The sequence below is a fragment of the Gigantopelta aegis genome, chromosome 15 (genome assembly GCF_016097555.1).
Source record: "Gigantopelta aegis isolate Gae_Host chromosome 15, Gae_host_genome, whole genome shotgun sequence".
NCBI lineage: Eukaryota > Metazoa > Mollusca > Gastropoda > Neomphalida > Peltospiridae > Gigantopelta > Gigantopelta aegis.
The window spans coordinates 11,698,396-11,711,963 of record NC_054713.1 but is presented as its reverse complement, the minus strand read 5'-3'; the positions used below and the strand labels follow the sequence as shown (position 1 = coordinate 11,711,963).

The 13,568-nt window shown below is 36.5% G+C and overlaps 1 protein-coding gene across 1 annotated transcript in view; it reads left to right on the top strand.

Moving 5' to 3' along the window:
- LOC121390355 overlaps nt 1-13,568 on the top strand; it is a 134,992-nt gene that overhangs the window by 77,390 nt on the left and 44,034 nt on the right. Inside the window, exons 2-5 of the mRNA XM_041522147.1 lie at nt 1,459-1,609; nt 4,246-4,460; nt 5,974-6,155; nt 6,473-7,249. Coding sequence (XP_041378081.1) covers nt 1,459-1,609; nt 4,246-4,460; nt 5,974-6,155; nt 6,473-7,249 — 1,325 coding nt within the window. The remainder of the gene's footprint in view (nt 1-1,458; nt 1,610-4,245; nt 4,461-5,973; nt 6,156-6,472; nt 7,250-13,568) is intronic.

Here is a 13,568-nt window from a genome sequence, read left to right as displayed (position 1 = left end):
GACGTAGCCCAGTGGTAAAGTGCTCGCTTGATGCGCAGTCGGTCTGGGATCGATTCCCGTCAGTGGGCTCATTGGACTATTTCTCGCTCCAGCCAGTGCACCACGACTGGTACATCAAAGGCTGTGGTATGTGCTATCCTGTCTATGGGATGGTGCATATAAAAGATCCCTTGCTGCTAATCGAAAAAGAGTAGGCCATGAAGTGGCGACAGCGGGTTTCCTCCCTCAATATCTGTGTGTGGTCCTTAACCATATGTCCGATGCCATATAACCGTAAATAAGCGATAAATTGCTCCCCAACTTGGATTATGGGGAGCCATTTAAGATATTACCATTTTCAGCATTGATATTTTTGGGGTGTTTTAATATATATTTTTTTTTTACTATTTCTTGTTCCAGCCAGTGCACCACAACTGGTATATCAAAGGCTGTGGTATGTGCCATCCTGTCCGTGGGATGATGCATATAAAAGATCCCTTGCTACTAATGGAAAAAAATGTGTGGGTTTCCTCTCTATGACTGTGTCAAAAATGACCATATGTTTGACATCCAATAGCCGATGATTAATAAATCAATGTGCTCTAGTTAAACAAACTTTTCTCTTTTTTTTAGTACTTTTATATGCACCATCCCACAGACAGGATAGTACATACCACAGCCTTTGTTACACCAGCTGTGGAGCACTGGCTGGAATGAGAAATAGCCCAATGGGTCATGGTAAAGACTGCCAAATAGCCACAGTTCTAAGAATGTGCTAAGATATCATTAAAAGAAAAAACAATTTCCTTTAATAATAAGTATTTATATTTTATTACAGAAAGACGCTCATGAGAAGAAACAAATGAAACAGCGTGAGAAAAGGGCGAGAATGGATCCAGTTTATATGCAATATCTCCACGAAAAGTTTAAATATGTGCTGAGGTGCTGTTAAACAAACATTCTATTTTCTTAATAAGAAGTATTTATATTTTATTACAGAAAGATGCTCGAGAGACGAAACAAATGAAACAGCGTGAGAAAAAGGTGAGAATGGATCCAGTTTGTATGCAAATTATCCGCAAGATGTTTAAACATGTGCTGAGGTGTTGTTAAACAATCATTCCTTTCTTTTAATAAGAAGTATTTATGTTTTATTACAGAGAGAGGCTCAGGAGATGAAATGAATTAAATAGCTGGAGAAAAAGTCGAGGTTGTATCCAGTTTGTATGCAAATTATCCGCAAGATGTTTAAACATGTGCTGAGGTGTTGTTAAACAATCATTCCTTTCTTTTAATAACAAGTATTTATGTTTTATTACAGAGAGAGGCTCGGGAGATGAAACAAATGAAACAGCATGAGAAAAGTGAAACAGGAACATGTTCATATGCAAATTATCTGCAAGATATTTAAAAAGGTGCTGAGGTGTCATTAAAAAACATTCCTTTCTTTTAATAACAAGTATTTATGTTTTATTACAGAGAGAGGTTCGGGAGATGAAACGAATGAAACGGCGTGAGAAAAAGGCAAGACGCGATCCAGCTCGTATGCAAATTCTCCGTGAGAAGTTTGTCAATCAGGTCAAGAAATACTTCGGAGTTCCTTATGCCAGGAAATACTGGTCTAAAGACTGTGAGTATTTTTGGTAACTCAGTATAGAATTCCATTTTTGTAAGGGGTGGGCATGGTAGGGGTTACATTGGCAGACATTTACATTGGGGAGGGCCACCAACTCTACAAGATGGGCTGGACATAGCCTAGTGGTACAGCGCTCACTTGATGCGCGGTCAGTTTGGAATCGATCCCAATCAGTGGGCCCATTGGGCTCTTTCTTGTTCCAGCCAGCCCTCCACAACTGGTATATCAAAGGTCGTGGTATGTGCTTCCTGTCTCTGGGAAAATGCATATAAAAGATTCCTTGCTACTAATGGAAAACTGTAGCAGGTTTGCTCTTTAAGACTATATGTCAAAATTACCAAATGTTTGATATCCAATAGCTGATGATTAATAAATCAATGTGCTCCAGTGGTGTCGTTAAACAAAAGAACTTTTTTTCATCAGTTTATCGTGGCTAGAAGGTCTTTTGGCTACAAATCTAAGTACTGATACCTAAATTTATATTTGACATTTTAAACCATAACAGCTTTAACAATTAGCCGAGCACACATTTTATGGTTATTAATGCACTACCAGTCCAACTAGAGTGGACTATAGCTAGGGTCTCCACGAGTACTCGTGTACTCGAGCATGGGTCGAGTCTAGCAAGATTCGAGTTAATTTACAGTACTCGAGTACTCGTGATGAAAGAAATAGGATAGGATAACATATTAATGTACCTATATCCAATTATGGTCAAGCACCGTGCAAGGAAGAGCATTTTCATTCAATTATATATTTACGTCATTTTGCCATATGCTTGCAGCCGGTTACATTACAGGGCCATGAGAAGGTCTGCAATGCAATACAATGGCATGATTTGGCATCTATGTTCATCGCTAGAATTAAGATACATAATACTATACTGATGGAAAAAAATAAAGGATCACACAGATAGCAACAAGAAATAATGACTGCATCAAAAATCAATTGATATTGTCAGAAGTTGACTGGGAACATATAGGCAGCACAGTCAACACTACAGACATTCAATCCCACATTACAACTTGGTTAGTTGTGAATTAAATTTGGTCTACAATTCGATGTGTTCCCTTATTTTTTTCCATCAGTATATTTCACTTTATTCCTTAGTCTCATTATCATCTAGTGCAAGTGTCAGGTACTCGGGTCTGGGTCGAGTTTGACAATCGAGTACTCGAGTCCAATATTTTAGACTCGTGTAGGCCCTAACTATAGGTTTCATCTTTATCTAGTTGTCCGTCTGTCCGTCTGTCTATTTGTCCATCTATATGTCCCACATATAACTTTCCGGATTTGTTTTTAGTAATGCATTAAAATATTTAGTTGAAATATTTTGTATAGCTTTATCATATAGAGTTACAATGTATAGATCGAATACATGTACGACTCTCGTGAGGATTGGCCCATTTTTAACAAAGAGTTATGGCTCTTGAACTTAAATGCGCAGACAATAGTTTTAATTAATAAAAATGGACACTATTTTTACTTAATCTACAAATCTGTAACACATTTGCATAAAGTTACAACAGAGTGAAAGAAGAGTCTGCGATGTTAAACCCAGGAAATATCCTTAAAAAATAGACTAGAACTCGAATCAATATTCATGGTTCGCACGGTCTTGAAAAGTGCTTGAATTTTATGGGTCGTTGCCTGTATGAACGATGAATATTATTCAATAACCGCTACTTCTCAGACGCATGTGCATATTTTTTGAATAGGAAAAATACATTTTGTGGTATTAGAAACAACAGGATGACCAGAAACACTTCGGTTCTACGGAAATGGATAATCTAAATAATAAAATATAAGTAATGTCTGATTTCAGTGATCATAAATGGCTCTAATAGTGAAAAATATGCTGTAGTGTTTAAAAACTAGAGTCTGTCCCTTTAAGAGATACAAATTTTTGTTGGGCCAGGTAGGGGGCATGTATTACTTTAGCAGTACTCCCAGAATGCTGGTTTCGTCTCTGGAATACAATGTTATGAAATATACTGGTGAAATTCAATATATGTTTGACATTTTAAACTGTAACCACTTTCACAAATAGTTTTAAGTCACTTTCCGCACCCTTCTTTTGGCTTTGTACACAATAAATACATGTATAACATACATATCTTTCACTTTAAATCCATATTATGTAAATAGTACAATTTTTTAATTACAAGATTTTCTTCAAAAACAGTCAGGTGCATTAGTAATATTGGAACAAAAAACAAATTCAATAGCAATTTTGTCAAATATATTGTATAAAAAAAACTACCTTTGAATATGTTATATATGTATTGTATATGAAAAAAAGAAGAAAGAAATGTTTTATTTAACGACGCACTCAACACATTTTATTTACGGTTATATGGCGTCGGACATATAGTTAAGGACCACACAGATGTTGAGAGAGAAACCTGCTGTCGCCACTTCATGGGCTACTCTTTTCGATTAGCAGCAATGGTTCTTTTATATGCACCATCCCACAGATAGGGTAGTACATACCACTGCCTTTGATATACCAGTTGTGGTGCACTGGCTGGAACGAGAAATAGCCCAATGGGTATTGTGTATGAAGCCAAAACAAAGGTGTGAAGAGTGACTGTTGTTGACCTTGGTACACAATTCACTTGCTATTTCAGCTCCAGAGTACAATTCTCCCCTGTTCCTCGACTGCTGTGCTCTGGTTAGGAAAGCTGTACGCGACCTGGCGGAGGAGTTTGGATTTTATCTCGGTGCATGGAACCAGGCCTACCAGTATGACACACTGCCTATCACAATCCACCGAGAGGAGGACATGCAGCCTGGGGATCTCGTCTTCATGTCAGGAATCTACCAGAATCCGAAAAGTAAGAAAAACATATAACATACCCAGGGCCGTCAAACTTAACAACGGCACCGACGGCAATTTTGACGTCGTTAAGATATAAATTGACATAGGTTGGGAGTATCACCGACGGTACAAAAGTGCTGCCTTAAAGCTCCTCAGTGACTACAAAATGTGTAAACCTGGTGTACACTATCTGCCAGTGGATCTCGTCTTCATGTCGGGAATCTACCAGAATCCCAAAAAGTAAGAAAAACATATATGTAACATACCCAGGGCTTGAACTTAACGACGGTACCGACGGCAATTTATATCTTAACAACGACAATTGCCATCAGTTGCTGTTGTAAAGTTCAATTGCCAATTGTTGTCATTAAGATATAAATTGCCATAGGTTGGTACAAGAGTGCTGTCCTTAAAGCTCCTCAATGACAGCAGAATATATACATCTGGTGTACACTATCTGCCAGTGGATAACATTTGTACATTTGAAATATGTCTACATACAGGAAAATATCCTTCCAGTCATGCTTATTTCCAGTCATGCTTATTTGCTGCAAAAGTAACTTTTTAAAACAATTGCCATAGGCAGAGTCGAAATTGCCATTGGTTGGTTATTTCACTCATGGCAATTTTAAAAAAGAAAGAAAGAAGTGTTTTATTTAACGACGCACTCAACACATTTTATTTACGGTTATATGGCGTCAGACATATGGTTAAGGACCACACAGATTTTGAGAGGAAACGCGCTGTCACCACTATATGGGCTATTCTTCTGATTAGCAGCAAGGGATCTTTTATTTGCGCTTCCCACAGGCAGGATAGCACAAACCATGGCCTTTGTTGAACCAGTTATGGATCACTGGTCGGTGCAAGTGGTTTACACCTACCCATTGAGCCTTGCTCACTCAGGGTTTGGAGTCGGTATCTGGATTTTAAAAAAACATGCCTCGACTAGGATCCGAACCCAGTACCTACCAGCCTGTAGACCGATGGCCTGCCACGACGCCACTGAGGCCGGTATTTTAAGAAAGAAATGCTGTGGGAGACAAATTCTTAAGTTCGAGCCCTACATACCGTAAATGTTATATTAGAAGTCAAGGGCTTCTGTTTCTTTTTAGATGCATGGTTGGTGTGGGTACTACTTGAGACTTGGCCCCATGCTTATAAAACTTAATAAATTCTAAAAAGAGTCCACTTGAACTCCTGTTTTCATACTAGATATAAAACATCTACATTTAAATGCCAAAGTAAAAAATATCAGTGCTTAAATAAAAATGAACTCAAATCATTTCTTTTATGTTTCTCATCTTTGTATATTTGTTTCTTCTTTCTCTTTTTGTCCTTCTCTTTCTCTCTTTCTGTCACTCTTTCTCTGTATATTATATGTTTGCCTTTCCCTCTTTGTCTGTCTCCTCAATCCCTCTCTCTGTCTCTCTGTTTGTCTGTCAGTGTATTAGAGTCTTCAAACCAAACAGCTAGTTACTTTTTAAATGAAGAGCCATTAAACACATTCCTTTCCTTTGTAATTCAGGTAAAAAGCCAACGACACAATATGACTCACGTAGAGATTTGGCTTGGTGAGGGGAAGAAGGTGATTGGTTCTCGATGGAACAACGGCAAAGTTCAGATCTTTGACAGTTACAGATTTGAAGCGAAGAGTTTCCACAGTGAACAGTACCATTTCAAGTCCATTGATACCTGGCTGATGGGGATCTGCAAGAGGTGAGGTCATCTAAAATTGCCTGTTAGTATACTAATGTGTTCCAGTGATAGAAATAAAAGCAGAACGTTTTCACTAGTCCACCGGACAAGTACATCTACAAATCTGCTTGTCCACCAATATTTTTACTTGCCAAAATAAGTTGTTATTTTTATTCAAAAGCGAGGACAATGATTTTTGATTGCTCAAAATGAAACAGCATTACAAATTTTTACTTGTCCACTGGACACCCACTATGGTACAATTTGCTTGTCCCAGCAGATTATCAGTGCTTATTGCTTTAAAAAATTATTTGCTGATTGTTCCTTTTGTTTTGCAGCTATTGTCCTAAACATTCTTGGAAGAAGTATAAACACCTGCCTGGTCGGAAATCTGTCTTCAGTCTGGATGATGATGAAGACTTTATTAATGCAGACCCAGACGATTTGCCACTTGGTGAACCTGACGAGATACAGAATTCTATAACATCATTAGATGATGGTACACAACATTCCACATCATCATCACTTCCTGGGGGTTCTGGTAGTATTCGCGGTCAAAAAGATGAAGAGGTTATTAATACAAATCTAGAAGATTCATCAGTCAGTGAGCCTGACGAGATACAAAATTCTTTAACATTAGATGATGGTATACAACTTCCCACATCATTGTCATCACTTTCTGAAGGCTCTGGTAGTACTCATGGTAACACAGATGAAGAGGTCATTAATACAAGTCTAATAGGTTTGGCAATCAGTGATCCTGACTTCAAAACACAGAATTCTATAAAAGTATCAGATGATGGTATACAACATACCACATCATTGTTGACACTTCCAAAATCTAGACCAGAAGGTTCTGGTGGCACTCATGATGAAACAGATTGGGAGTTTTATATTAATGCTGACCTAGATGTTCCAGTTAATGAGTCAGAATTTGAGACACCAGGTTCTGGAACAGCATCAGGTGATGATATGCAATATTCCACATCATTGTCATCATTTCCAAAATCTGGACCACAAGGTTCTGGTAGCACTCATAGTCAAAACAATGAAAAGTGGTTTACTGCTGAGCTAGCAGATTTGACAGTCAGTCAGTCTGACCTTCAAAAGCAAGGGTGATACTGTACAACATCCCTCATCATTGTCATCACTTCCAAAATCACCATCAAAAGGTTGTGGCAGTACTCATAATCAGAAAAATGAAGAATTTATTAATGGAGAAAAGATAGAACATTTTACAGTTGCAGTCAGAATATAATGCTTAAGTGTTCTAGAAAATCATCAGGTGATAACATGCAACATCCCTTGTGACTGTGACCACTTCCAGAATCCAGACTAGAAGTTTCCAACGTAACTCATAATCAGTAAGAGTGTATTAATTCAGAAGGTCTAGAAGCTTTGTCAGATGTAGAGTCAGAATATAAATCCCCGAGTTCTAGAAAAGCATTAAATGATAGTACACTTCCTCACTTCCAAAATCTAGACCAGAAGGTATAATCAAGGGGACGAACAACTAGATTTGTCATTTGAAGATTAAGAATTTAAAACTCGAGTTTAAGAAAAGCATGATGTGAAGATTCTGACATCAAGATGAATAATGCATTGATATAGAAGATCTAAAAACTTTCTAGAAGTGTTCTAGAAAAGCATCAGATGATGACATACATCTCTTTTTACTGTCATCACTTCCAAAATCCAGACCAGAAGGTTCTGTTACCACTCATAATCAAGGAGATTTCATTTCATTTCAAATTATTTCCGTGCTTGTATCCAATTAAGGTTCAAGCATGCTGTCCTGGGCACACACCTCAGCTTAATGGGCTGTCTGTTCAGGACAGTGGATTAAGGAGATGAAGATCTAGAATCTTTGTCGGTTAACTTAACTTAAAGAGTCAGAATTTAAAACTCAGAGTTCTAGAAAAACACGAGGTGATGTTACACAGCATCCTTAGTCCCTGTCAGTACTTCCAAAGCCTACAATGATCACTGCCGATGATACATGTGATCAGAAAGTTGAAGAAATTACTGAAAGTTTCAAAGACAAGCCTTAAAGGTGCAGATTCTAGTTTTAACCCGTAATAAATGGACACAAAGTTTAGTTAATTTACAAACCCAGGGCTAGCTGTGGGTGAGCAAAACATTTCTCCAAATTGTCTATTAAACTTCAAAAATAGCAAAAATCGACAGGTATTTCCTAAAATATGTCAATTATTACATGAAATAATTTTGCCAAATTAAAATAAAATTCGCCAACTTCTTTCAAAATTCGCAATTGGTGAATTTGGCAAGTGCTAGAGCTAGCTCTAAAACCTGTAACTCATTTGGATAAAGTTACAATGGAGTGAAAGAATAGTCTGTGACGTTAAAACAGGACATATCCTTAAACATAGACTAGAACTCGAATCAATAAACAGCAATTTCTCAGATGCACATGCATTTTTTAAAATATGAAAAATGCAGTTTTTTGTATTAGAAACACCAGGATGACCAGAAACATTTTGGTTCTACGGAAATGGATAATCTAAAGAATAAAATATAAGTAATGTTTGATTTCAATGATCATAAATGGCTCTAATAGTGAAAAATATGCTGTAGTGTTTAAAATCTAAGGTTAACTTTATAATAAAATAATAAAGTATGAGTGGTACAGTTTAAAAATATTTTACTGTACACTTTGTCTTCCCAACAACGAGTAAAGTATTATTCCTACTTTGGTTTCTTGTAAGTGCTTCAAAGTGTCATACAAAATACCTACGCCAAATACTCCCAAACATATTCCGAAAACAAGGACAACTTACATGTATACTTGTATATGACATCATTTTAATGTTCACACTATGTACAGCAAATCAAACAAATCATGTCACTGTTTAAGAGAAAATGATATGAACTACGTCATTATTCAGGAGAGTTAAAGTCTCCTTATAGCCAAAAAGCAATTTTAATGCAGGATTTTCAGTATACAATTATTTTTAATAGCCTTTTTTTTGCAAATGAAAACATACATGTACATGTACTTAACAGCATGATAAAAGTAAAAGGAACTATTTGTGTATTTACTTCAATATCTTGTAGCTTTATGTACATGTTCCAATATTAATCATTTGTTTTGTTTGTTGTTTGTTGGTTAATTAGTTTTTGTTTTGTTTTTAATGTTTACTTTGTAATATTTTCATGATACATTGTTCAATGTTTACACTGTGATACTATTTTATGTGTATTTATACAATTTTAATGCAAGATTTTCAATATTTTTTTCAAAATTGAAATAGTCTTTATTGGAAATGAAAACATACATCAGGGGTGGGAATTCTCCTCGGATCAGCTGTTTTCTCTCATGGAACATTGCGTTTCTTCGCATTTTAATCGTCCTTTCCTCCAAAATGTGTCCGATGGCACAGATTTTAACCTAGGATTTCAAGAATTTCCGGGAACCCTCTAGATGTCCTCTTTTTTACAGTTCACCAATTCCCACCCCTGATACATAATGAATCTTATCAGAATCATAAAAGTAAAAAGAAATAATTAAGTTTTAATACATGTGTATATACTTAAATAACTTATATCTACATTTACTTGCTGTAGTGTTAATCATTTGTTTTGTTTGCTGATTGTTGTTTTTGTTTAGTATTTTTTGCATTTTTAATGTTTACTTTGTAATATTTTCATGATACATTGTTAAATGGTTAAACTGTGATACAGTTGTATGTGTATTTATACCCAGTATTAGTTATTTTTAAATTATTTACTAAATTGCTAGCTGTGATAATACATGCATATTACTGGTATTGCAATATTTGTTACTATAATGCAATTTATTACATACCTATTCAATCTTACTATAGAAATAAAGACATTTTCAAACCGTGTGATAAATTTATCTTGTATCATGCATGTATATATGTGCAATCTGGACCGAAACTTATAAATGGGGAATTCCCTTTTTATTTTTACTGGAGTTAGCGGCATTTTGTTACCGACTTACTGACTGTATGATTTACAAGTAATGTCACATCATATTTAAAACATTACACCAGATTGCCACAGAGTATAATTCTTAATGTTAAGTAAATCCATGAAAGGAGGATTGATCATAGATTTAAGAAAGTGTATTTATGACATTAAATTAAAAACCGATTTGTAAAAAGTAAAAGGAGGTGTGCAATAAATACAGAACTTACATACTGTTGTCTTCGCTTCCTATTTTTTTTACCGCCTCGGTAGCGTCGTGGCAAGCCATCGGTCTACAGGCTGGTAGGTACTGGGTTCGGATCCTAGTCGAGGCATGGGATTTTTAATCCAGATACCGACTCCAAACCCTGAATGAGTGCTCCGCAAGGCTCAATGGATAGGTGTAAACCACTTGCAAATAAAAGATCCCTTGCTGCTAATCGGAAGAGTAGCCCATGTAGTGGCGACAGCGGTTTTCCTCTCAAAATCTGTGTGGTTCTTAACCATATGTCTGACGCCATATAACCGTAAATAAAATGTGTTGAGTGCGTCGTTAAATAAAACACTTCTTCTTCGCTTCCTATTTATTGCACTTGTCTATTTTGCGCAAGAACATACCACTCGATCGCTACGCGGTCTCGTAGTATATATTCTTGTGCAAAATAAACTTGTGCAATAAATGGGAAGCGAAAACAACATATGTGATGTTCTGTATATTTCTTACACACTGGTTGGTGAAAACATCATGTGTTATTTATGATTACACATGGTTATTAACACATGTACGTGTGTTAACAATTTCAAGACATATGACTGGCTGCTCCTAAGTGATGTCCAGGTCACCATTGCCATACGTCCAATAAAAAACCAGCACGATGGAAATAGATTAGATTGTGACATATATTTAACCTGACAATCGTGTCTGTGACACATAAGTCAGCTACAAGTGCAACGGCTGTAAATAGCTTTTAGTAAAAAAAGATATAAAAATTTGCTTAAAACCTGGTTTTTGAGGATATGTAACAAATAGAATAATACATTTGTGTCCGTTAGATACCATTTATCTCACGACTCGTTTAAAAACGTATCAAACTCATTTTTGCTCGTTAGATACATTTTAAAACAACTCGTTGTGAGATAAATGGTATCTAAAAGCCACTCATGTATTATTCTCTATATACATTTTAAAACAACTCGTTGTGAGATAAATGGTATCTAAAAGCCACTCATGTATTATTCTCTATATACATTTTCAGGGGCAGGATTTAGCTCAGTTGGTTGAGTGCTCGTTTGAGGTCCTTGCATCGCAGGATCAACTTATTGGGTTTTTTCTCATTCCAACCAGTGCACCACAACTGGTCAAAGGCGGTGGTATGTGCTTTCCTGTTTGTGGGAAAGTGCATATAAAAGATCCCTTGGGGCACTGGGAAAAATATAGCAGGTTTCCTTTGATGACCACGTGTCAGAATTACCAAATGTTTGACATCCAATAGTAGATGATTAATTAATCAATGTGTCCTGAGGGCGAGACGTAGCCCAGTGGTAAAGTGCTCGATTGATGCGTGGTCAGTGGTAAAGTGCTCGATTGATGCGTTGTCAGTGGGCCCATTGGGCTATTTCTCGTTCCAGCCAATGCACCAATACTGGTATATCAAAGGCCGTGGTATGTGCTGTCCTCTCTGTGTGATGGTGCATATAAAAGATCCCTTGCTTCTAATTGAAAAGAGTAGCCCATGAAGTGGAGACGGCGGGTTTTCTCTCAATATCTGTGTGGTCTTTAACCATATGTCTGACGCCATATAACTGTAAATAAAATGTGTTGAGTGCACCATTAAATAAACCATTTCTTTCCTTCACTGTGCTCTAGTGGTGTTGTTAAACAAAACAAACAAAATATAAAAATTTTACCTATAATATTGCAGTACCATCTAGTTTATTTAATACCAAGAAAGCATGTGTATTGCATAATTATATTGATTTTTTCATCGACTTGTTGTTTTTATTTGTCATTTAAATTTGTAGTTGATCTCAGTCCCATCCGAGAGAATTTTAGACAAATGTATTGGGGTTGGGAAGTGGGCAGTTCATAAATATAAATAGATACATAACCATACATGGCCAGGTTGTCAGAGGTGGTCAATTCCCCCTCCCCCCTCCAAGTACTGGAGCAAATCTTTGCATTTGGGCAAAAACATTAAAAGACATTGAGGCAAAATAAGCTGGCGTGAAACCTTTTCACCATGTATTTCCATCATTCTACTCACAATATTAGTTGTAATCCATGTCAAAATGAGTAGTAATTTGTTTTGGACCCTCCATAACTGTTTAGTATTAATGCAAATATGAATCAATGTTCCTATCCCAATTTGGGCATTTTTATTTAATTCAGGCAAAATTCAACCTGTCCCCCCCCCCCCCCCCCCCCCCCCCAAAATAAAATAAAAAATAACTAAAAAATAATTATAATAATAAAATAATAATAATAAAAAAAAAAAAAAATAATAATAATAATAAATAATAAATAACAAATAAATGAATAATAAAATAACAAATAATAAAATACTGGAAGCCTGTATGCCTATCATACAGAAAAATGGAAGCCTGCAAACTACACGTCATGTTTCGCCTTGTTAAACATTTGAATACCGAGATATTTTAGATTTTAGTTTTGCTATCATTTAATACTGAGATGAACAAATGGCTGGGACAGGGTGGAGGGAAGAGCTTTATGCTTCAACAACTCTATTGGAGCTGACAATATAGCAAGTGCACCTTATAGGAATACAACAATTATCTGTCTATAAAGGGAAATTGGATATGTGTGGGTGCATGGATATATAATTATTTCCATAAAGGTCACCCATACAAGAGATCAGCAGTCATGGACTATAAGTACTGTAAACATTATTTATTGGCGATATAGGTCCAATTAACGAGTTACTCTCGGCATACTAAAATTCCAGACCTACTCGTAGCTCCCTATCTTTCATTTTCAGCAGACCGTACAAAATTGCACCAAAAATCCTTCACCTAAAATGCGCACCATTTCTCTTTGACTAATTATCAATTCCAAATTCCATAGCACCATACCACCCTCCACCTGTTACCATTCACGGCCAGACTGCTAGTGCTCTCTTGCACCGGCCAGTGCAGGCGGTCCCTCCTCCTACCCACCCCAACCTTTTCTGTCCTGGACGGAGAAGCCGGACAAGGCCAGCACCTGTGCCCAGGACAGACGTGCACTAAAACAGCTTGCTCTAAATGTGCATGTTAAACCCTATTGGATTGGATTGGATTATTGGCGATTTAAAAAAACAAACATTTTGATCATTAAATAGCCATGTTGTAAGTTCTGGTGTTATTCACAATGATAGAAAATTATCAGGAAATACTTAGAAAACAAAATCTGGCATTGGAAGTGCTTCCCCATTGATTAGTATGTATCCCCCCTACCCCAGTAAAAAAAAGCCATTTGATATTTAT